This window comes from Doryrhamphus excisus, linkage group LG9 (assembly GCF_037039965.1).
Source record: "Doryrhamphus excisus strain RoL-2023G ecotype Guam linkage group LG9, RoL_Dexc_Guam_v1.1, whole genome shotgun sequence".
NCBI lineage: Eukaryota > Metazoa > Chordata > Actinopteri > Syngnathiformes > Syngnathidae > Doryrhamphus > Doryrhamphus excisus.
The window spans coordinates 8,177,750-8,202,285 of NC_136365.1; the positions used below are offsets into that span (position 1 = coordinate 8,177,750).

At 39.2% G+C, this 24,536-nt stretch overlaps 3 protein-coding genes across 4 annotated transcripts in view; all 3 read right to left on the reverse strand.

Moving 5' to 3' along the window:
- The window catches only part of LOC131126211 (myosin-10), a 34,174-nt gene extending 26,488 nt beyond the window's left edge, over window positions 1–7,686 (reverse strand). For both annotated transcript variants that reach the window (XM_058068506.2, XM_058068496.2), the window contains exons 1-3: window positions 7,528–7,686; window positions 5,082–5,459; window positions 2,739–2,895 (exon numbers count right to left, since the gene is read on the reverse strand). In XM_058068506.2, the coding sequence (XP_057924489.2) occupies window positions 2,739–2,895; window positions 5,082–5,426 (502 nt within the window). In that variant the 5' untranslated portion in view covers window positions 5,427–5,459; window positions 7,528–7,686. The remainder of the gene's footprint in view (window positions 1–2,738; window positions 2,896–5,081; window positions 5,460–7,527) is intronic.
- A 2,081-nt stretch (window positions 7,687–9,767) lies between these two features.
- On the reverse strand, window positions 9,768–17,237 carry LOC131137870 (solute carrier family 22 member 7-like). Its single transcript, XM_058086251.2, has 9 exons — window positions 16,857–17,237; window positions 16,668–16,771; window positions 14,758–14,912; window positions 13,629–13,797; window positions 12,252–12,375; window positions 12,040–12,149; window positions 10,887–11,101; window positions 10,685–10,793; window positions 9,768–9,978 (listed from the first exon to the last, which is right to left on the reverse strand). Exons 1-9 carry the CDS (start codon window positions 17,235–17,237, stop codon window positions 9,768–9,770), a joined length of 1,578 nt encoding a protein of 525 aa, XP_057942234.2.
- A 2,949-nt stretch (window positions 17,238–20,186) lies between these two features.
- On the reverse strand, window positions 20,187–24,151 carry LOC131134901 (solute carrier family 22 member 7-like). Its single transcript, XM_058080589.2, has 9 exons — window positions 23,771–24,151; window positions 23,585–23,688; window positions 23,219–23,373; window positions 22,494–22,662; window positions 22,270–22,393; window positions 22,064–22,173; window positions 20,726–20,940; window positions 20,525–20,633; window positions 20,187–20,397 (listed from the first exon to the last, which is right to left on the reverse strand). Exons 1-9 carry the CDS (start codon window positions 24,149–24,151, stop codon window positions 20,187–20,189), a joined length of 1,578 nt encoding a protein of 525 aa, XP_057936572.2.
- Between the last annotated feature and the right edge of the window lie 385 nt (window positions 24,152–24,536).

The following is a 24,536-nucleotide window of genomic DNA, read 5'->3' on the forward strand; positions in this document are numbered from 1 at the left end:
TCAGGTCTAGTGTATCCTGTTGTGAAAGCTTTGTTTGTTTTTAAAATGTTTACATAAAAGACTCAAGGCATTCATATACAGTAACTTGGACAGACATTTTCTAAACTGTTCATTTATATCCGAGAGAACAACATGCTCTCTATTAAATAAATGGTGTGTCTGTAGTGAGTGTTTAACAACTAAAAGATCACATGATGAAGCAGTAAAGGCTCCTGAAAGAAAGTTATGAACCACATCATCTTATTACATCTTCCACATATCTGAAAACCGCATATTAACATAAATATGGTCCAGTTGACAAGGGTGACAGGGAGGTGTTTTGAAAGTCAAGGATGTTGAATAATCCAAAACCATTTTTACAGGGGAAAAATGACAAAGATGACTGGTGTTTGTGGAGTTTGGGCTGGTGTGTGTCAGCCACAGCTTTACAAATGGAAACATATGCAGTAGAGATCATCAGCTTTTACTTTCCAAAGTGGAACATTTTTGTGGAGTGAGAAATCTGATAGGGACCTCTGTCAATAATATTTTAATTTCAATTAAGGTATTTATAAAAACAGAATCAAAACTTCTGACAGACAGGAAGGCAGCCAGTAGAGTTGACTGGAGGAAGAAGATGGAACAAATTGGGATGATAGATGGGAACATGAAGATACTTCAGATTGCGCCTGTTATATGATTGGCAAATTATTTTTGTAATTGTATGACAGTAAAGAATGTTAAATTGTTACTTACACCACACATTGGTCAGCAAAATGAAAAAAAGCACTTGGAACTGTGAACAACCCACCATACCAACGCAACCAAAAACCCACCACTTTCATATTTCATAACCCTACCAGGGCTGGTCATCCCTGCGTGAAAACCATCTTTGTGGATGTTGGCAGCACAAAATAATACACAAAGTAGGATTCCAATGTATTTAGACTAGACACATGCTCTTTAATAGTAGCAGCAGTGTGCTGGTTTTTAATGTCCGGTCAACTATCATGTGGAAAAAATTGGGAAAGAAAAGAAAACACTTGTGCTTTACTATGAAACTGGATAATATTAATCAGGTTGTTGAAATGCTTAGGGCCAGAGCAGAGCAGCTGGTATCCACTAATCTCCAACCTACAAACCCCTTTTTCTAAGCAACAACACTGTTAATTCTGATATGATCACAATGGGAAATGGGCTGCAAAGAGCATTAAGGTCTCGCTTAAGTCAAAAGTGTATTTCCATTCTATCTCTCTGAAAGGCCCAGCAATGAAATATGAAACGTGCAGTTTGATTCTTCATGAAAGCATACAATATTTTCTTTGTGCACACTCCCCTTGCTTGTGGAAATGCCCCACAATTCTGGGTCTACGCTCCCGCAGCAAATACTTTGCCTTTCGTAACTGCTTGTATTTGATTACAGAGTAATTGCATTATGTATGGACCCCTACGCGCTAAATATAGTGCAAAATCTATTCTATGGCAATCCAATGAATGTATGGGAAACACTGAAAATTACGCATTTATGTGCGTATGAATGTGCATTGTGTTCTGCGTCCTTGTGGTGTATTACAGCAATGTATCAGTGCTCTGTTGTACAACTGCTACCAGTAGAGCGTATTGTATACTGATGTGAGAGCTGAAGACTAGTGCACTCAAGTACAGATGCCATCGTCAGCCAGCTAAATATAGAGCCACAACATTGGCTTAGGGAGAACCCGCCCATTGTGTTCTGCATTCTGATGCTGGCTGTAGACCATTGTCACTAGCTTTGCTTCATGCACCACTGTTGCGTTTCCTGTTTGCTAGCGATCATATGTGTATGATTGCTATGGTGCTATTATGGAATACTGTAAATGAATCTTTGGTACTACAAGGAGGAGTAAACTAACTAACTACAACAGGAGCAATATGTTTTAGCAAGGATACAAAAACGCTACAAAAACACAGGCACCGAAACAAAGCATGTCACAGGAGTGATTGCGATCAGTAACTTAATAATTTCTTGTTCCCAAGAGATTAAAAGAGAGGAATGTGTGAAATAGGTGCTAATTATGTTATAATGTTTTCCTTTGGGAGACAGTAGAGCCTAATAGGAATGACAGTCTGACTGTCCACTTTTGTCACCACCACCACTCGTCGACCATCCCGGTCGTACAAAGGGTGTATTGTCCTGCACAATAGGGTCACCCTAGATATTCTTGTTGGTCTGATCCCAGTCATTCACTGCTCAGAGTGCTGGGAAGTTTGCCAACTGCAAGGATGCCTGAATCCTTAAAGACGTAATTCATAATAAAAGTCTTCAGTCACAAGGTTTCGGACAAACAGGAAACTATCAGTAAAGCTATTTTAAAGTGTTCAAGTTTCACTTTGCATGGATTAGTAACTACATGAGAAAATCCAGACGGTTGGTGGGACATTTTGTGACCATCCATGCATTTCTAGTTTGAAAATGCTTCTATTTTAATGTGGAAACCAAAAAAGATACATGTAGTGTAGCATTGCAAAATCATACTTGACCCAATAGTATTAAAGATGCAGTATTATGGAGACACTCTTGAGACCGAACCAGCCATTTATAAATAGAGATGAGGACCACATAGCAAAAGGTTCGAAATACTAACTTTAATATATGAAATATGTCACCTTTTTTACGTATAGGAGACAATTACTTTTCATTTTGTTATATGACAAACAAGATTTTGTGAAAGACACACTTTGCCTTGGTTCTAAATCTTTACCGCAGCTGACAGGCTTACCTTGTAGCATGCATCTGTAAGCAGACTCTGAGATGGCATAGATGTGTGGGGGCATTTCGTGCCTCTTTTTGCCCCGGTACATTTCCACGATGTTCTCAGAGTAGATGGGGAGGTTTTTGTAGGGGTTTATGACCACACAGAATAGGCCCGAGTATGTCTATAAAAAAAACACAAAAAAAAACAGTTAATAAGAATATATCTGAATGCAAATCCCGGGACCAACATTATTTTGCTGTTAATATTTTGTGCTGCTTCGGACAGTGACTCAGCACAAGAAAGAATATAAAAGTACCCTGCCACTGGGGCTCAATGAGTTATGGAGAGTGGATTTTGCTGCTTCCAGTACAGTCCGAAATGCATTTTGTGTCAATATAATATAATATATAATAAATTTGGTGCATTACATGAAAAAATTTGTTCATGACACTATAAAGAGTCTTGGTCGTTAAAACAATAATGTCCTACATACTGTAGCGGCTGTAGACAGCACTGTAAACATATCTCAGAATCAGAGACTGTAGTAAATTTGGTATGTTTTTTTTCACACCATAAAACTTTCAAACACATTTCCGGGATGTCAATGTGTCATGTGATGCATGCACATGATATGCTCTTTTGAGATCACCAGATGGCCAACCTACACCCCCCGCCCCTACAATCTTTTCCATGTGCACAGATGATTTGGGCTGTGCTACAATCTAGTATCATACATATTTTCTATTTGCCACTTGGAATGTAAAATGACTCCATCACTTCATCACAACACTCAAAAGCTTATCTGGCATCCACTTCACTTTATCGTTTGTATTGTGTGCCACAGTAACCCCTTCATGGACCCCCTACGGTGGGCACAGCGTCAGACAGACGGATCACTGCTACTGACCCAGCATGAATGACTCAGCTGGCTGCCCTTGACAGTGGGACCCCAAGGGGGTATTTGTTAGGATTAGCAGGGAACTGATGTCAAAAGACTGGATGCCTAGACAAGCACTCATAACTGGATACCAGCCAGTAAAGTGTTGACATGTTTCTCTCTAAAAAGGCTAATTGTTTGTAATCACAGTCAAAGCATAAAAGAGTCTATACAAATCAAAGTTATACATTTTCTACAGCAATGAAGTTGAGCCACGTAATCCCTGCTCATGCAAGGATATTTGACATTTTTGAATACCAAACTGGTCAGCTACATTCCGCTCCTACCTTATAATACAGTCACAATAGTGAAGAATGAAAAGCCCTCTTAAGTGTGAAACTCTGAGCCTGTGTCTTGTTCCGGTGCCTCAGGTGGCCCACTAGCTCTGTGTCTGGACTATTCCAAGAATGCATGTCACTAAGTGGGTCATCATCACAGGGGAAATGGACAGCTAATATAGGCCATATGATAGCATACCCATTGAAGGGGAAATCTGAAGAGGCTTTTGAAGAGCTGGGATGTTACAAATAGGATTAACAGTGGTATTCATTTGGATATTTGTAGTAATTACACTTTATATACCCCAGTGGAATGGTTTGTGGGAGGGTTTGCAGAATAAGTATCAGACAGTGGCTATCCTGATTAAACAATGTTAGCAAATTTGAAATCGCGCCTATGGTCCAAAAAGACCCTTGTACAACAGAACCCAAAATTGCCTTGTAAACTATGTCTCTAATGCAATCTGATATTTATATAGGATGCAGGGCTGATAGGAACAAAACCAAAACAAAAAAAAGAATAAAATGTTTTGTTGTTATGAAAATTAATTGAACATTTTACATTTATTTGACATTTAAAAACAATAAAAAATGAGCTGTGTGGGGAACTTCTGCGATGCAACCCATCAAACACTAGAACCCGTTCATTTGTCATTAAAAGTTACAGGTGGTTGATTTGATTGACCACAATCTGTATGGGAAGAATTGCTTCTGCAACCAAACCAATTGGAAGTCGACCAGTATTCTAAACAGACTGTTAGACTTCAGAGGTCCCGCTATATCCGGTTTTAGTGAGAGGAGAGGAACTGCACACTTCTACAGTATTTTTAATGCAGCCTCAAACATCAGGGATTCATTAAAATTCTGACCAAAAAAACAAAGTGAAGGAGTAAGTCATAGTAGGCCTTTTTCAAAAAGGGAGGACCCTGTGGGAGCTGTTATCTGGTTGCATTGTAGACATTTTGGACATTTGCCAACTTCTGTAAATGGGAGTTAAAAGTCTTGATGACTGGGCAGTGATGCCTCTATGGATGCTCAAGCCTGAGAGGTTTTATGGGCTTCAACCATGTACGTTTTTTTTACATACAAGAAAAAAAAACACGTTCATAATATAAACAAACTTTTAGTGAGATGATGAATGAAAGCACTTACATAAATGAGTCCAGAATAGTAGCGGTCTTTGAGGTTGTGAAGCACGGAGGCTTCATTCAGGCAAGTGAGCTCAGCCATGTCCTCCACCTTGCTGAACTTTGGTGGATTCATCTTCTGGATATCATCCTTGTTGACCGCTGCCTTCTTTCCATTCTCGGCCAGCTCTACTAATACCTCATCGCCACGTTCCTCCCGCACGCTGGCCGCCTCGAAGCCGTGGCGTTCTGATGGGATCCATACTAGCCTCTTGGCAGTCCAGTCTGCCTGCGAGGCCGGGTTATAGACCACGGCGCGGTCAACAAAGAGATACCGCTCCGGCTCCTCCAGCCCGCTCCTCTGCGACATGATGGGTAGCAGAAGTAACACTCACTAGGCCACCTGCAGCCAAGCCAGAGGGTATCGCATTTAGAACAAACAGCATTTTTATAGAGTTCACTAGAAAGCATGAGATGGAAAAACCACAATCACTCAACACCACTGAGAGGATGTTGTTAAGACTAGATCACAAGCTCATATTTATACTTTTCAAAGCCTGAATACTAATAAGACCTCAAAGACTGGAAAAAAAGCTAATGACAGCACTAGGATTTGGTTTTAATAATCATCCATTCAACTCAACTTGTGGAGAAGTGACTGAAATGCTGTTTTTCCACAAAAACATTATGTGGGAGGAAAGTGCATAACAATGCACATGTGGGGGAGGCACCTGCTACATTAAGAAAAAAAGCAAAAATAAGCATTACATTCCCAAGATCATATAATCATAATGTACTTTTTTTACACATACTGTAGGTCTGTGTGGGCAAAATATGTCCACACAGACCTCAAAGGCTTTACAACTCCATCTGTGCAAATAAAGTGTCCATGTGCACTGTCACCTAACCATTAGTGTAAAGAAAAAAATCAATTATTTTTAATATACAAACATGAAAGTTTTAATTTGTTTCTTCTTTGTTTCTTTTGCATAATCATTTGTCTACTATCACTATTACTGCCATCCTCATTACAGACACAAGGACACATTATACCATGACAAATAAATTTTAATGATGAAAGCACTAGATTTTTCAGAGCTCTTTACGTTTGGGGCACTAGCGATACAGCAGCTTGAGAAAAATAAAGAAAAGTATATATTTTCAAATGTGCTAAGGTAATTTTGGTTATGTCTAGAGGGAAAATAAATGTTTCCTCTCACGCTCAAAGACAGCTGGGGTAGGCTCCAGCACGCCGCCCATGACCCTTGTGCACTTACCTCTACTAATGTGATCCAATAGAAGAGCTGTATTAAAAGGTGTGTGGCGCTTCAGATATTCTAATTGTCTATTTTGATTGACACTGTGTCAGGTTTTCACTTTGAATGTCCAACAATATATTCCAAGTGTCAAAATGTAAAACATATAGTGGGAATGAATGATCACTAAAGCTGTGCTTCTTACTACTCCTTTTTGCATATGCTCGGTTGTGCAAATGTACCATGTGATTCTCCTTAATGTAATTTGTAACGGTTATTATATTGTTGGATTACATTAGATAGTGGGTGTGTACCTAATTAAGTGTCCATGTGTATGTTGAGGTCCACACACTATATAGTTTTGGAAATTAACATAATTGATTGCTGCTTACTCATCATGTGGGCCGAACTATATCTGAGAATGTTCAGAGATGTTTTAACCCACAATCTGATCCCATGTTTGAATCAGGCGCCTGTGGAACACCAATCTGGGTCAGGTCATGCAACAGTGGTGGGGGATCAGTATGGCTACACTACATCCCCTTAACTCGGGACCAAACACTACTTCTTTATGCCCAAGGCAGCACCAGAACAGTACACAAATATGAATTTGACCTCAACAGGCTTTAAGAAACAACAGCATCGGGGAGGCTACCTTGCTAAGTAGCTATCTTAAAGTTGCTGTGCTTCATATTGCACCCGCTCGAAAAGATGCCTGCAATGACTCGACATCACTAACTTATATCAACCACCACAACATTTATTCACAGGCCAATTTATGATTATTGTACATTAACAAAATATAATTTAGGACTCTTGTTCATTATTGATTGAATCACAAGAACAATATATTTTGGTGTAGAAGGAGTGAAGTGAGCGGTGACTTCGGCTAAATAAAATCGCATCATGGGTGTGGGCGGCTCAAAAGACGTCTGGGTGGGGATAAACGCAGGGCAGACAATGACCGCATCGCTTTACTGTAGCTCTCGGGGATTAAACTTCTCAAACAAGCTATTTTGTTTCAGGTCCCGCACCAAAAAAAGGGCGATTTTATCATTGTTGTTTGACGGTAGCGACACCGGCTAGCATTAGCAAAACTGGCTGCTAGTGCTCTATCATTGACAAGTCATGGAACAATAATCCGCTAGCTCCAGTCAACTAACACCGCTGCTGCTGCTGTTAACTACTTAAAAGAGGCCTTATTGTAGTACATACCACACGCAGCAGGTGACGGCGGTCCTCCCAGGTGTTTATCAGTATCCAAGTACGTATAATCTGCATCCAATGCGAGCTAAAACAGTATTTGCCCGCTCTCTCATCAGTGGTACTCCTCCACCATCCGGCAGCCTCTCAACCAAACGCTGGCCCGCCAGGGGAGGATGGCCGTTGGCGACGCCCACGAGAGACATCTACAATCTGATTGGCTGACGGCGTCTGATAGTTAACTGATATTGGTCGAAAGCAATTTCCGTCTCACAACTTTGTTGACGCGACACTGCGGACCGGTGGATTGTGCAGCGGTAGTGTACGTCAATACCACACACATTATTTATTATCTTTCATTTATTTTTAACCATTAAATTCACTTGAAGCACCATTGTCGCGTAACATTCATTGATATATGTACGTATATATGAGGTACTGAGTCTTGGATACAATGTTTTATTAAACTGAAGATAAGCAGCATGGATGGATGGACAAAACAATCAATATGTATAAGACAATACAATGTACTGCCCTTTATGAGATCCAATACAAGAGCTGCATCTAAAAACGGACCTTCATTTCTGTATATTTTTGTTTATTATTCGTCGTTGTGGTTTGCAGTGATGTGGAGCTACATTGTAGCATACTGGGAGTTGTTTCTATAATAATCTAATATTATTTTGTCCCTTCCATGTAACTACGAGTAGCCAAATATTGCAGAAAACATGCTGCTTTATAGACTTTTGGGTTTATATACTTTAGGCGAGTTATGTTTAAATACTGCCCTCTGCTGGGCTCAATAGACATTACTTCTGGATGAATTACAGTCCTGGTATGCCAGTGAGTATAGTTGCTTGCTTTATAGTTACTTATCGGATTGATAACAAAATTTGTAGTATGGCCCGCCCCTACTAGGTGTCAAGAGAGGTGCGTTGCATTTTTAAAAATTACTTTATTCTTTTGTGGAGCTTTATAGGTGACCTGGCAGTTGGATCATGTGACCATAGCAAAACTAATACAACAAGCTCTAGCTTAAGCATGACTGTTTGGCTATTTCATTTACTTAATGTCATGTTTACATTTAGCTATTTATTTGTTTATTTGTATTTGTTTGCTGCTCCCTTTGAACCAGTGTGTACGCCACCCAAAGTATACCTCCTTAGATTCTCCAATCATAAATCACATTTTGTCTCTTTGACAAGTGTGATGATGATTTTGAGGCATTCAACTTTGTACCGTACAAGACAGATGAGTTGCACAGATTAACATAACATCTTTTAATTCATGATAGACTTTTTTTTTACATTACAAAACTCCAACCACATACATTTGACCCCAAAGGGTGTCCACATGACCGTAAATGACATTTGTGATGTCATATGTGTTGTGCTCAAAATACTTGTGAATACTTGCTAGCATACATTACAGCAAACATGTAATACAAATACCCTCAAATTATTTTAATTAGACAACTGGTCAGTGATTAATGCACAACGATGAGCCAATTCAAGAAACAATACAAGCAGTTGATGTTTGCTAAATACAATGAAGAGTCTTGAACCAGTCATGATGTGCTATATATATCACTATATTGACACTTACTATGGTACCCATTATGTCATTGTATGGTCATATTTAATATGCATTATTAAAAAAACAAACAAAAAAAACCTTAAACTGTATTATGGAAAGCAGGAAGTGAACAAATGTAACAGTTACTGATTGTAAAAGTACCAGATGGAGGGGTAGGATTTAATAAGATTTGCTTCTTCCTACTCCTTTTGGACATGTGGAACTGTGAACTGATTATGTGATGCATTCAATTGTAATCTGATGCATGTTCAAATGAAATAAAGCCATTACCATTACCATTAGTTGCTGTGCCAGAGGAGGTGTTGCTTTTGCTCAAATTTGACACACACGTCAGTGTGTCAGTCCCCCAATGGTGTGTACCAAAATTCCTGCTGATCTGGCTAAAGTGCATTGAAGCGACTGTTTTATAATGTGCATTGAGCTGTGTGAGGAATTTGTAAAGTCAATCCAATTTACGAGATTAACTGTTGGAGTTGAGTATGTGGTGTATTTGTCAAACAAGTAATAGCGGTTGTAGTGTAGGCCACATATTTTTCCAGTTATTGACCACAATGTTTTATCATAAAATGGAAGTAAGATGTCAGATTTGATGAGGGACCCTCTAAAACACATTTTGTCATGCTGTGATCTTTTTGCACCTGTAAGTAATCTACTCATTATATTGTCTCCTCCACATCCTGAATAGTCTGTGGCAGGCGGGCATTTTTGGTCTCAGGAAGAAGCATTGTCAGGGTGCCAGCAGCTAAAGCCATAAGGGAAAAGATGAGACTTGGTAAACCGACCCACACCTCGTCCAGGAAATTAACCAGAGGGCATACTGCCACACCAAGACGGGCTAGGAAGGAACAGTAGCCCATCCCGTTTAGCCTGCGCAAATACAAAAAATGTGTAACTTTAGCAAACAACATTCATTCAAATGTGGAGCAAAGATAGCACAAGCTTTTTAAAAAAAATTGTTACAATGAAGAACTATATTTCTATAATTTTATTGAGCTGAGTTTTCGAGGGTTCAGTGCCCTGTTAAAGTTTCTCCAGCAGCAAATTTCCTTCTTTCAGGTCCTTAGAGAGAAAAGAGAAAAGCAACGGACCATACCAAAGCAAGTTTTAAGTTTACATTTTTAAAGAAAAGACTGTCATCATTTTGGAAGTATGTGAATAACACACAGTCGCGCTTTGTTAATTAATTGGGTTTACATTATTTTCTATGGGAAAACTTGCCTTGGTTAGAGTCTGTTTTGGTTTGAGTCGGACCTTGTGGAACAGATTAATGATGAGAACCAAGGCACCACTTTATATTATTTGGTCTAAAAAATGTTGACAATAATATAGTTTAGCGTCAATTGGTGGGACAATAAACATTTCAAAACAAACCTGTATTGCTTTGTGACGTAGTTAAATAAAAACAGACCAGTCATATTCAGTTCAAGTTCAAGGGTGCGCACAAATTGTTACCAATTTCTTTTTTTTTTTTTACGATTAAGCTATCAAATAGTATTTCAATTGAAGTGTGCAAATTTTCTACAGGTGCCGTACCCACAGTTTATTTTTATAATGTCCACCATGTTCTACCCACCTTACGACTGTAGGGTAGAGTTCTGCTGTGTACAGAAACAAAACTGTAAAAGATCCTTGGGCAAACATCTTGCCCATTGCCCCCAAAGCTGCCCGATAAGACCCCATGTCTGAAAATAATGCATAGACAAAGGATTGTAGTTAAATCGTTGCTATTTTTTGTGTAATTTCTGCAAAATTCACTCTCACTCTTAATCACTTACCAAGAGGGATGAGCATGTTGCCTAACAAACACAGTCCGGTCAGCAAAAGTCCAACAGCCTGATTTAATTGTCGGCCTATTGTGTCCAAAGTGAAGAGGATAAAAATTTTGGCAGGAATTTCACTGGCACCATGGATGAACTGTGTCAAATAAATGTTCACGCCAAATCCAGACACATTAAAGCTGATTCCGTAGTAACTGCATGTCAATCCGAACCTGCAAACAAATCAGCCAACATATTTTGATCAAGTATAAATTATTAGTAGGGTGATACTATGACCACATTAGTAGACTTAAATCAATGACATTTTCTGGATTACTTTACTTGTTTCATCAAAGTACAGTATTTCACATAATACGGTACATACCCGAATATTCGCAATTTAGGTCTCTGGAAATTTGCAGTTTTTTGACAGGAAAAAAAAGGCGAGGTGAACGATAAAATACAGTCAAAAGTTGTCACTGGAGTTATGCAGTATGGATTATCTTGAGGAAACGCCTTCTTCAACAGCTAGCTGGGATGACCTAGCTGCCCTCAAAGCCTTCGGGCATGCACACTCCGCTGTGATTGGCCACACGCCCAAAGTGCATCCTAACTTGAACCATATAAGGAAATCCGCCCCTGTGTGACATCACAAAGGGGCAGTTTTACCACGCCTTTTGAAACCGAGCGTTTTGAACCATCCCAAACGTCTTTCAGTGCTCACTTCCAAATGCGGAAAACTTAATTATCAGAAACTTTGGCATCGTTTAACACGAGAATACAACATTCTAACTACATTTATAGGTCAGAAAAGTTGAAAAAGCATCATATGTCGCCTTTAACCATGGATTGTGCTTCTGTGCATTTAGCTTCATTCGTCATGAGTGAACAACAGCAATTGAAGAGAGACAAGAGTGCTTTGAGGTCAAGAGAGGCTGGGCAGGATTTCTGCATGTTCCTGGGATGTGGGAGAAAGTACCTAGGCAAGACCTAGCACATGGAGAACATGCAAACTCCACACAGAGATGCTTGAATGGTGAGTCAAACCCAGAGCTCCTGATCGTGAGGCAGGGGTGATAACCACTACTCTACCGTGCTTCCCTGGAAGTAAGCCATCAAAACAATATATTTTTGACAATCCAGTGCAATACAAAAAATGTATGTACTGTACCACACAGTGCCAGTAAGCACAGCCAGTCTCCTCATCCTGGGGGTCCTCACCAAATCCAGGACTGAATATTTTCTGTTTTCATTGTCTGCTATTATTACTTTGGACAAATTCTACAAAGTAAAAATTGGAAAGAAGAGTGAAATTCATGACACTATTGATACATTGAAATTTAAATAGAAATGAGAAAGTTACAGTATATTTAAATTCTGCACCTCTGGATTGAGGTGATCCATGAACTGCTCTCTGTGGTTGACCTTTGCACATTCGCTTAAGTAAAAATGTGCACGGCTGGCGTTTCCCTGGCCTATGAGCCATCTGGCAGACTCTGGGATAATCCTGCAAAAAAAAAAAAACATTTTATTGTAATTTTGTTAGTATGACTCAGGCTTACCTCTCATAGTCCAGAAAGTCAAAACCAAAGTCCAAAGGGAAGATTTGTAAATAAGTACATAAAATATTATATTAAGAGATATCGATTTTGGGCTGTGGATAAAAATGAATGAATGAATATCGATTTTGGAAATATGGCCTATTAGTTAAAAAAAATAATATAAAAAAATAAAATTAAAAAGTCTTTGGGCGAGAGGCGGGGTACACCCTGGACTGGTTGCTTGCTATTATCTATATATATATGTATATACTGCATATGTTGATAATAATGATTACTACAGTGATGGAAAAAAGTATTATACCACCCTTGTTTCTTCAGTTTCTTTTTAATGCCTGATGCCTGGCTCAACTAAAAGTACCTTTGTTTGGATAAATATAATGATGACAACAAAAATAGCTCATACAAGTTACATTTTTTGGCAATACAATGTTATACTTATTCATGTAAGAACTGAAGTGATTTTGTTTATTATCAATAAAGCCATGGAAGTTGTAGATATCAGCTCATAAATTAAACTTCACCCGAAAATGAGGCTTTATCGTTGGTTGTATGCATTTTTGTATTTTGGATACTATTACATATATCGGACACCATGGACAGATTCCGGTAAGATAATTACAGACACTTCATACTCAACAAACAGCATCAAAACTAATGCTAGCTATTTCTAAGAATAGTGCATTCCGGTACATCACGAAACTCTTTGGGCACAAGTTGACTTCTGTAATCCCGGACACTTGGAAATCACTGGGAATACACCCGACCATGCACATGCAGCCCAGATAATATGATATTTCAGAATCAGAATCAGAAAAGGGTTTATTGCCAGTTATGATCAAACTCATACTAGGAATTTATATTAAAATATACAGAATAAACAGTATAAATATATGTACACAGTCTGTATTTTGTTTGTTATTCCGGAAGTGCAGTCTGATTGTTTTTCCTAAGAGTCCAAACTGGGCGTTAATGTAACGCATATAGTGAAAGTATTTACAAAATACTTTACAAAACCAACCACTTGCTCATACTAATGGTAAGACTCAACTCAGCTGCAAAATATTCTACTTATAACAGACGACTGATTTATTATGATTGAATATGCAGAATTAAATCAGAGCCAGACTTAGGATACCACTGATAAAAAGGCTGATTCACAATACAGTAACAGTAATGTCGGTCAATCATTTCTCCTTACCATGCACAAATGATTCCCAGAAAGGCCGGGGTGGTTACTGCGGCTGTCAAGTATCTCCAGTCCCTTACTAAATAGGCCAGAACAGCAAGCAGCATTGTGTTCACACTCCAGTCCAGGCTTATTAAAATACTCAGTGTACAGCGATGCTTGATGTCTGTCCATTCTATACCTATAGTATATCAAAATACATACAGGTACATTCTTATTAGAGTTTTGTCAGCATGGCAAATTCAAAGTAACGTCATGTTTTTTGCTCATGTGTTCAATATAGAAAATTCATTCATTCATTCATTCATTCATTTTCTACCGCTTTTTCCTCACAAGGGTCGCAGGGGATGCTGGAGCCTATCCCAGCTGTCTATAAGCGAGAGGCGGGGTACACCCTGGACTAGTCGCCAGCCAATCACAGGGCACATATTGACAAACAACCATTCACACTCACATTCATACCTATGGACAATTTGGAGTCACTTTTTAACTGATATTCGATAGTGTCCAACACTGCGCTACTAAATTAATGTCATGTAATGAACACATTATTTACACATTTGTATTGGCCTGATATCAATATAAAAATGTGATATCGGTATCGGATTTTTTCCTTTTTTCCACAATTATTCATTCATTCGCAGGCATGCTGGAGCCTATCCCAGCTGACTTAAGACGAGAGGCGGGGTACACCCTGTACTAGTCGCCAGCCAATCACAGGGCACATATTGACAAACAACCATTCACACTCACATTCATACCTATGGACAATTTGGAGTCACCAATTAACCTAGCATGTTTTTGGAATGTGGGAGGAAACCGGAGTACCCGGAGAAAACCCACGCATGCATGGCGAGAACATGCAAACGCCACACAGAGATGGCCGAGGGTGGATATATAAAAATTTTTTGTAAAAAAAAAAAAATGAAAGGAAGCATCAATCTTAGCAACAACAAAGCATCCCAATAAGATAACTGCCATAAAAGTCATTAACAGTATCCAAATATACATAAACAAAACTAATTCAACTTCCTAAGTGGGAAAAAGCTGATTTATTGCCATTGACAATGATTAGCTTGGACCTTTTTTTTATTTTGTTGCATAAAAACAACAACACTGAAAAGATGAGGTCGACACTCACACAGGACGTTGGTGATGACGGCGATTCCAGAGCATCCAAATCCAGTAAAGAACCGCATGACTGCAAACATGGACAAATTGTATGACAGAGCACTTGCAAATCCAAAGCAGGCGGTCGTCAAACAAGACACCAAGAGCATTGTTCTCCTGCCAAACCTGCAAGAGAATAAATATTATAGAAAACATAATCTTAAATGGAATATAGTGTGTTCAGCTGTTAATAAATAAGATGCATCAATAAATATATCTTGACAGAGGAGAATGAAAGTACAAATACAAATACATAGTTATTTGTTGTAGTCATTACTAGAGGTTGAACGTATGTACATTTGTACAGTACAGAGGCGTACTGAGTTCCTACACGGACTGCATTGCGTAAGAGACTAAAGTGTGACATTCACGTGTCTACTTTGTAAACAAACCCAGTGCAGCCGTTTTTTTAGCTAGCGATAGCACCAAGAAGAACACTTTGCTGTCTGGAGGAAATATGTAAACCAGGGATCTCAAAGTCAATTTACTTGGGGGCCACTGGAGCTAGGGTCTGGGTGAGGCTGGGCCATATCAGGTTTTCAAAAAAAAAAACAAAAAACACTTTTTCAGTGTTTTGATCTCAGTCATGGATGATGAGAGAAAAAGCAAAACAGGCGGGCTCGTTCGCTTGCGTGTGGGCAGGGCAAAACCGCGTCAATTGTGTGCGGTGTGCACACAACTTTAAGCTGTCATTTCTGGGTTCATGAAACCATATGGCATCCATATCAAACTAGGCGGGGGCCTCAAAGTAGCATCCTGCGGGCCGCATTTGGCCCGCGGACCGCGAGTTTGAGACCCCTGATATAAACGGAAATAAATGGATGGGAAGAATGTAGTGTGCTTTGTTCATTCAAAAAGGGGGAACAGGGCTTTAAGCCCAGCCCCGTTGTGCTAATAGAGTTTCATTCATTCATTCATTTTCTACCGCTTTTTCCTCACGAGGGTCGTGGCGGGTGCTGGAGCCTCCCAGCTGTCTTTGGGTGGGAGGCGGGGTACACCCTGGACTGGTCGCCAGCCAATCACAGGGCACATATAGACAAACAACCATTCACACTCACATTCATACCTATGGACAATTTGGAGTCACCAATTAACCTAGCATGTTTTTGGAATGTGGGAGGAAACCGGAGTACCCGGAGAAAACCCATGCATGCACGGGGAGAACATGCAAACTCCACACAGAGATGCCCGAGGGTGGAATTGAACCCTGGTCTCTGCGCGCTAACCACTAGACCGCCGTGCCGCCCTGTTATCAGTTTTTTTGTTTTATTTTGAAAATCATTACAGCTGTTTCCACACTCGGCTATCTCTGTGTGGAGTTTGCATGTTCTCCCAGTTCATGCGTGGGTTTTCTCCGGGTACACCGGTTTCCTCCCACATTCCAAAAACATGCTAGGTTAATTAATTGGCGACTCCAAATTGTCCATAGGTATGAATGTGAGTGTGAATGGTTGTTTGTCTATATGTGCCCTGTGATTGGCTGGCGACCAGTCCAGGGTGTACCCCACCTCTCGTCTTAAGTCAGCTGGGATAGGCTCCAGCACCCCCGCAACCCTCGTGTGGAACAAGCGGTAGAAAATGAATGAATGAATGAATTACAGCTGTTGACACAAAAGCTAAGTACGTTTTCTATCCTTAGTTTACATAAAATAAACCAAACATTGACCTTAAAACTGAGGTACGTACCGGACCATGATTTTGCCATACAGTTACAACCCTAGTAATTACGCCGTAGGAGTCAAATGACAGGGTATGCCTGCAATAAGGTCATTCAGACAATGTACTGTTCAGACTGTGATGTATTAACTACTGCAGATTATATATAAAAAAACAAGGTGGTTATAATAGCAAACAAAGCACTTAAGAACATGTCCTTATGACCAGTCACTAAGCGTGCCAAACACTCCTGCTCCAAGCATGGCGCCCATGAAGAAGATGCTTGCTGTGGCTTGGTTCATTCTTCTTCTCTCGCAAACCAAATCCCACTGTCAGTGGAATACAGTGAATACAGTCACTCAAGAATGAAGGATTTATGTGTTGTTTTGTAAAAAGCATGCAGCTGAAACTCACCTCAGAGGCCAGAGTAGACTTGACGACGGACGTATCATACACCCATCCATTCTGACAAAATACTGTTGGCAGCTCAGTAACGTTGGACGAGTTGAGCAACAGATGATACTGAGGCTCGGCAAACATCTGACAAGAACTCAGCGTCTCATCCTCCTGGACTGGAATACTCACAGCGAGCCTCTGATCACTGGACAGATTCCTAAAAACACTCCCATTATCTGAAACGCTAATGTTGCAGTGGTGTGAAGGAATATATGCGATGAAATTATTTAGCAGAAAGTGAAAAAGCAAAGTCATACGTGGAAGTACCAGCATTAGCACCAGCTTAAATTGGAATCTGCCGAATCCGTTCAATTCTGCTATCACGTCATCAAACTTCATCTTGGAAGCACAACTGGCAATGTGGAGTCAATGGACTGTCATTGGTCATTGTGTTGTGTGCATATAATCTGGCCAAGTCAGCAATCTTTAAGAATTAACATGCAAGTTAAATGATTTGCCAACAGCCCCAAATACAGTACAGACTAGTACTTGACATTTTCGTTAATGTCCAACCAGTTTATCTTAATGGTCTTACCAGGTGAATAAATGTCAAAAGCATCTTGGTTGTGACTGATTTGAGTTGTGACAAAGTCCATTTTTTTTACACTCTTGTTCAGAATATCGTGTTTCAGGGGCTAATATTTGATGACAAGTTAAACTTTGAACGTAAGCAAGCAAGGACAGTTACAGTGTTGGAAAGCTCATGCCATGCAATAGAGGAAAGACGAGATGACTAAACAAAACATGGAATATAATTAAACACTAAAGCTTGCTCTGTGACCAAATCATAAGTAATATTTTTTTTAATTTAATTTTGTTATATTTAATTAATTTAATTTTGTTTCAAAATTAAATTAAATTAAATTAAATTAAATTAAATTAAATTAAATTAAATTAAATTAAATTAAATTAAATTAGATAAATCAACATACAGTACTTCAAGCATACTCTCCATTTTTATCAGACTTTAATATTCATTTTAAACTGTAGCTAAAGTGAAGTTAAATGAAGTTAAAGCTCGGTCAACAAGACTGTCTTTGTGTAGTTGTTTGTATAATTTTACTGTTATACTCCTGAACCACTACACAAAATAAGGTGAGAATTAATGTGTTTCCTGTGTTATTATTTGTCTGACAAATACACCACAATTTAATTTAATTTAATTTAATTTAATTTAATTTAATTTAATTTAATTTAATTTAATTTAATTTAATTTAATTTAATTTAATTTAATTTAATTTAATTTAATTTAATTTAATTTAATTTAATTTAATTTAAACATTTGGTCTCGGGCTGATACTGGCACACGGTGACATGATACTGGGCCTGATACCAGACAAACCATGTGATGCTCTTATTATCACATACTATTTAATCATGAGCTTATTATCACGTACTATTTAATCAAAAGACCATTTTGTTTCCAGAAAAATTTCAGTTTATTACATGTATTGTATCTAAACAGTGTAAACTGTGTGTTCACGCTCGTGCGCTGTTCTCTGATTGGTTGTTTCACAGGCACGATACCAGAGCAGCGCGCTCTGAGTGGACAGCTACGGGGGCTGATACTGGACATGGTTAAACTCTATATTTTATCAGTATCACTGCCCTGGGCTTTGACACAGTATCATTTCGACCTTTTCCCGTATCATTCATGGGCGGTTTCTAGGGTACAGGGCCAATTAATACTGTAGTATGTGATAATACTACTTATCTCTTGTCACGTTTTACGATCGCTCCAGACTCTGTTTACACTTTAACACAGGGGTCTCCAACCTTTTTCTCCTAAAATATACTTTTGCAACATGGAATTAGCCAAGATTCCAACATTTATTTCCATTGCTTATTTCAACCCAAAGGCAAGGCAAGTTTATTTATAGAGCATAATTCGTATGCAAGCTAATTCAGTGTGCTTTCACTTCATAAAATCATTCAACAAAACATACAATTATTCTAAAATCATTCCATAAAATTCCATAAAACAAAAAAATTGAAACAAAGAGTGCAGTTGAGTAGAAGTGTTTTCAACATTGCCAAATTTGAGGATTGTCGTACATCTTCACATCATCCAACAAATGGAATAGATTTACGTACATATTTTGCCATAACATTAACAAAATGTTGGTATTATTTCTAGTACTTTTTCTTATCTATGCTATTTCTTATCCCAACTTCCATGATCATTGTCAACTATCCATCCATCCATTTCCTCCGCTTATCCGGGTCCGCGTCGCTGGGGCAGCAGTCTCAGTACGGAAACCCAGACTTCCCGGTCCCTGGCCACCTCCTCTAGCTCCACTGGGAGGACACCAAGGCGTTCCCGGGCCTTTTTTCCCGGCTGGGCATGCCCGGAACACCTCACCAGGGAGGTGTCCGGGAGGCATGTTCAAATGAAATAAAACCATTACCATTACCATATTTCAGTCCAAACAAAATGAATAACAACTCATTCTTTCCATCATTCACACATTCAAACCTGAATGAAAAGCAGGCTTGCAGGCACCTCATGTAGCCTCAAGGGGCTACCTGGCTACCATGGTACACCTGTTGGTGACCCATGCCTTCAAATGCTAGATATATTTCTGCTTGTCTGTGTTTTTATAGCCATATCTCGGCAGTCTTGCTCCAGTTAGGGATTAACAGTAACCTTGGGGATTGTAATAGTACATGTGAATTATCAGTATCCAATAAGAACCATTCATTCATTCATTTTCTACCGCTTTTTCTCACGAGGGTCGCGGGGGTGCTGGAGCCTATCCCAGCTGTCTTCAGGCGTGAGGCGGGGTACACCCTGGACTGGTGGCCAGCCAATCACAGGGCACATATAGACAAACAACCATTCACACTCCATTCATTCATTCATTCATTTTCTACCGCTTTTTCCTCACGAGGGTCGCGGGGGGTGCTGGAGCCTATCCCAGCTGTCTTCAGGCGTGAGGCGGGGTACACCCTGGACTGGTGGCCAGCCAATCACAGGGCACATATAGACAAACAACCATTCACACTCCAATAAGAACCAAATACACCAAATTCTTTATTAATATTTATTGAGTCATACAATACAAACTAGTCAGTTCAATATTTTGTTGTGTGATTTTAAAAAAAAACTATCAAAGGGAGCATTTCAAGCTCATTTGAGGAGGATTTGAAAAGAACTTTTGCAACTGCATCATTAAAGAGGAGCGTTCTCAACAGATGTGCAGTCTGATCTTCTGGAACATAGACACCATTGTCAATGTATACAATCTAAAGACTAACTATGTGTAATCCAGTCAAAATTAAGGTTCATTACCTAGTCCTTTCCACATCCTCAATAGTTTCTGGGAGGCGGACTTTGTTTGTCTCAGGAAGAAGCAATGTCAACAACCCGGCAGTGAAAGCCATCAGGGAAAAGACAATGCCTGGCAAAGGAACCCATACCTCCTCAAGAAGAGTCACCGGGAGGGTTAGTGACACGCCGAGACGGGCGAGGAAGCTACAGCAGCCAAAACCATTTTGCCTGCGTTAACACAGAAACATTTTTACGAATCTACCAATTTTTGGAAGCAAGTCCTTGCAATATAAACCTTTATGATTCTTACACATTCTGGACAATGTGTGTTATATTGTGACTGTACTATACTGACCTCATTACGGTAGGATAGAGTTCTGCAGTGTACAAATACAAAACTGTAAAAGCTGCTTCAGAAAACATCTTCCCCAGTGCTGCCACCGTTGTTCGAAATGCTGCATATTCTGAAATATGACATCCAGGAAATACATTTTTAATCCCGACAATATGATCTTTACCATTTTCTATTCATAAAGACTCAATCTTGATCACTCACTCGCTGGAATTAGGATGTTACAGAACAGACAAAGTCCAGTCAGAAAAAGTCCACTGGACTGATTCAACTTTCGTCCAAGTTTGTTCAAAGAAAAAAGGATGAAAAATTTGGCAGGAAGTTCAGAGATACCATAGATCAACTGTGTGATGTAAATGTCCACGCCGAATCCAGCGACATTCAAACCTATCGCGTAGTAACTGCAGGCCACTTCGAACCTACAAACAGAACATTAGAAAGTGTTGACAGACTGTTAAACAACAATATAATACAGTAGAACCTCTGAAGTCAAATGGCTCAGCCTCTCAGCCATCATTTTGAAAAAAACAGAAACAGGTAGCCGCACGGTGGCCAAGATCAGGAAGATCTGGGTTCGAATCTCCGCTTGGGCATTTCTGTGTGGAGTTTGCATGTTCTCCCCGTGCATGCGTGGGTGCTAGGTTAAACATGCTAGGTTAATTGGTGACTCCAAATTGTCCATAGGTATGAATGTGAGTGTGAATGGTTGTTTGTCTATATGTGCCCTGTGATTGGCTGGCGACCAGCTGGGATAGACTCCAGCATGCTCGAGAATGAATGAATAATTGTGGAAAAAAGGAAATAATCCGATACTGACATTCATTCATTCATTCATTTTCTACCGCTTATACTCACGAGGGTCGTGGGGGGTGCACCCTGGACTGGTCGCCAGCCAATCAATCACAGGGCACATATAGACAAACAACCATTCACACTCACATTCATACCTATGGACAATTTGGAGTCACCAATTAACCTAGCATGTTTTTGGAATGTGGGAGGAAACCGGAGTACCCGGAGAAAACTCAAGCATGCACGGGGAGAACTTGAAAAATCCACACAGAGATGGCCCAAGGGTGGAATTGAATCCGGGTCTCCTAGCTGTGAGGTCTGCGTGCTAACCACTGGACCACCGTGCAGCCCTCCGATACTGATATCACATTTGTATATTGATATCAAGCGATACAAACAGTGTTTATTTGTGAAATGTGTAAATAATGTGTTCATTAGATGACATTAGTTTAGTAGCGAAGTGTTGGACACTATCGGATATCAGTAAGGAAGCCAATATCGAACATTTCTAGTAAAATCAGACAATTTTTCAGGAAAAAGTAAATCATAAAAAAATAGTTTTTGGACAAAAAATATATAAAATAATGATATAAATAATTTTGGGGTTGTCAATGCTGTACGGATAACAAGCAGAGAACAAAAAGCAGATTTGGCATGGATACCACCTGCATGTACAAAAGTTGCAAAATAGGTTAGTTATCATTTATCATAGTACCATATATATAGTTATCATAGTTATATGATACATACCACACAATGCCAGCAATTACAGTCAGTCTCCTCATGCTGGGAGTCCTCACTAAATCCAAGAGAGAATATGTTCTTTTTCCATTTTCTGACACTATTAACTTGGATAAATTCTGAAAAAAAAATTATATCATTTATTCAAGACAGATAGAATTGATGTCAGTTTTGACCAAATATTCACAAATTGAAAAAAAAAAAAGATTTTGCACCTCAGGTTTTAGGTGATCCATGAATTGCTCTCTGCGGTTTACCTTAGCACACTTGCTCAGGTAAAAATATGCACGTTTATCCTTTTCATGGCTCTTCAGCCATCTGGCAGAATCTGGAAGCCACCTGCATTGACGCACACATCTTCAACTACGAATTTGTTAGTTTCTTTCAATAGAGAAAGATTTATGTTACTCTTTGATCGCTTTCCATCATTTCTCCTTACCACCAACAGATGATGGCCAACAAGAGTGGGGTGTTTGCCGCGGCTGTCAGGTACCTCCAGTCATTGATTAAATAGGCCACAGCAGCGAGCATCATGGTGCCCACACACCAGTCCATGCTTAATAAAATGCACACTGTAGATCGATGCTTCACCTCTACCCATTCTACACCTAAAAGGATTATTCAATCACATTTTAGGAAGATTCTATTTATCAATGCAACCTTTGTGTTTTACTAAATAAACAATTTCTAGTTTGGCAGTAATTAATTTATTTCATTTATTATGTTAAAGCTTTACTTGTACTGCTTGTGTATGTGTGGGCTTATGTATAAATAAACAGAAACATAAAGAAAAACATTAAGTGGTTATTGTTATCACTTGCTTCGTAACTCTTAATTGGGATGTACATTTTTGCTACATTTAAATATGCTGGAAAATACACTGAAAATAAGTCAATTTACCTTAAATTCTGTGATGTCGCAACCCCTCATTGCTCATAACAACACGGTTTAAAGTGTGATTCAAATGTTTTACTGTTTTACTATTAAAGAGATTACGGATTTTTAGACTTGTAAATTTGTAATCCATTGACAGCCCAATAATAATCAATAGAAGTTATTGCAATATCACTGAGTATGTCAACAATGTACAAAGCACAAAGCAATTGAATTATACTGAAATTAATACAGACATTTTTTTGTACAATAAAATTTCAATAAACTTACAAAGGACAATAGTGATTATGCTGATACCAGAACATCCAAATCCAGTAAAAAACCTCATGGCTGCAAACATGCTGAAACTAGTGGACAAACTGCTTGCGTATCCAAAGATTGTGGTTATCAGATAGGACACCAAAAGCATTATTCTCCTGCCATACCTGCAAAACAAAAATAAAAGTATGAATTTTAAAAATCTGATTTCACTGATGCATAACCACTGAATACATGACTTTTGGACTCAAACCTCCACTTTACACTAGCAGCCCTAAGAGCTCAGATACTAATGGAAACAGTAGTAAGTATAAATGTATGCCTGTTCCCCTCAAAAACTAATCTCATAAAAGATGGCAGAGCTGAACTAATGATGACCGGTCACTAAGCGTGCCAAGCACTGCTGCTCCGAACATGACGCCCAGGAAGAAGATGGTTGCTGTGGCTTTGTTTGCTCTTCTTCTCTCACAGACCAAATCCCACTGTCAGGGGACATGAATACAGTCACTCAAGAATGAAGGATTTTATGTGTTGTTTTGTAAAAAGCATGCAGCTGAAACTCACCTCAGAGGCCAAAGTAGACTTGACGACGGACGTATCATACACCCATCCATTCTGACAAAATACTGTTGGCAGCTCAGTAACGTTGGACGAGTTGAGCAACAGATGATACTGAGGCTCGGCAAACATCTGACAAGAACTCAGCGTCCCATCCTCCTGGACTGGAATACTGACAGTGAGCCTCTGCTTAGAGGACAGATTCCTAAAAACACTCCCATCATCTGAAACGCTAATGTTGCAGTGATGTAAAGGAATATATGCGATGAAATTATTCATCAGAAAGTGAAAAGGCAAAACCAAACGTGGAATTACCAGCATTAACATCAGTCTAAATTGGAATCTGCCAAATCCGTTCAATTCTGCTATCACGTCGTCAAACTTCATCTTGGAAGCACAACTGGCAATGTGGAGTGAGGGGCAGACACGATACAAAAGTCATGTTGCCTAGTTAATAGTCAGTTATGGGGATGTGTGACTGTGTGTGCTTGTGCATCCATATGAGACTAATATGCAAAGTGATTCATTTTTTTTAAGAATAAGTTTGGTAAATACCATTGTATGTCATAATACACGTCACATGCATTTTTTTTGTTGTTGTTACTGACCTACTTATGCTTAACACTAAAAATGTAATAATTGACATCAAAAAGAATTATTGTAGTCTTTTCACCCTGGACAGGCCAGACAGTTAAAGTTGTCATTGGATAATAATTGACGGCAAACTAACCGACAAATGTAAATACTAATCTGTTTTGACCCCCCCATCCCC

Bases quoted from the DNA above. Each gene is read 5' to 3' on its own strand.
- LOC131137870 (XM_058086251.2), bottom strand. From the start codon at position 17,237: ATGAAGTTTGATGACGTGATAGCAGAATTGAACGGATTCGGCAGATTC. The intron at 16,772-16,856 runs GTGAGTTTCAGC...TTCCACTGACAG, and splicing joins AGTCTACTCTGGCCTCTGAG to TGGGATTTGGTTTGCGAGAG. The intron at 10,794-10,886 runs GTAAGTGATTAA...CATTATTTTCAG, and splicing joins CAACATGCTCATCCCTCTTG to ACATGGGGTCTTATCGGGCA.
- LOC131134901 (XM_058080589.2), bottom strand. From the start codon at position 24,151: ATGAAGTTTGACGACGTGATAGCAGAATTGAACGGATTTGGCAGATTC. The intron at 23,689-23,770 runs GTGAGTTTCAGC...GTCCCCTGACAG, and splicing joins AGTCTACTTTGGCCTCTGAG to TGGGATTTGGTCTGTGAGAG. The intron at 20,398-20,524 runs GTCAGTATAGTA...GTGTTAACGCAG, and splicing joins CTCTATCCTACCGTAATGAG to GCAAAATGGTTTTGGCTGCT.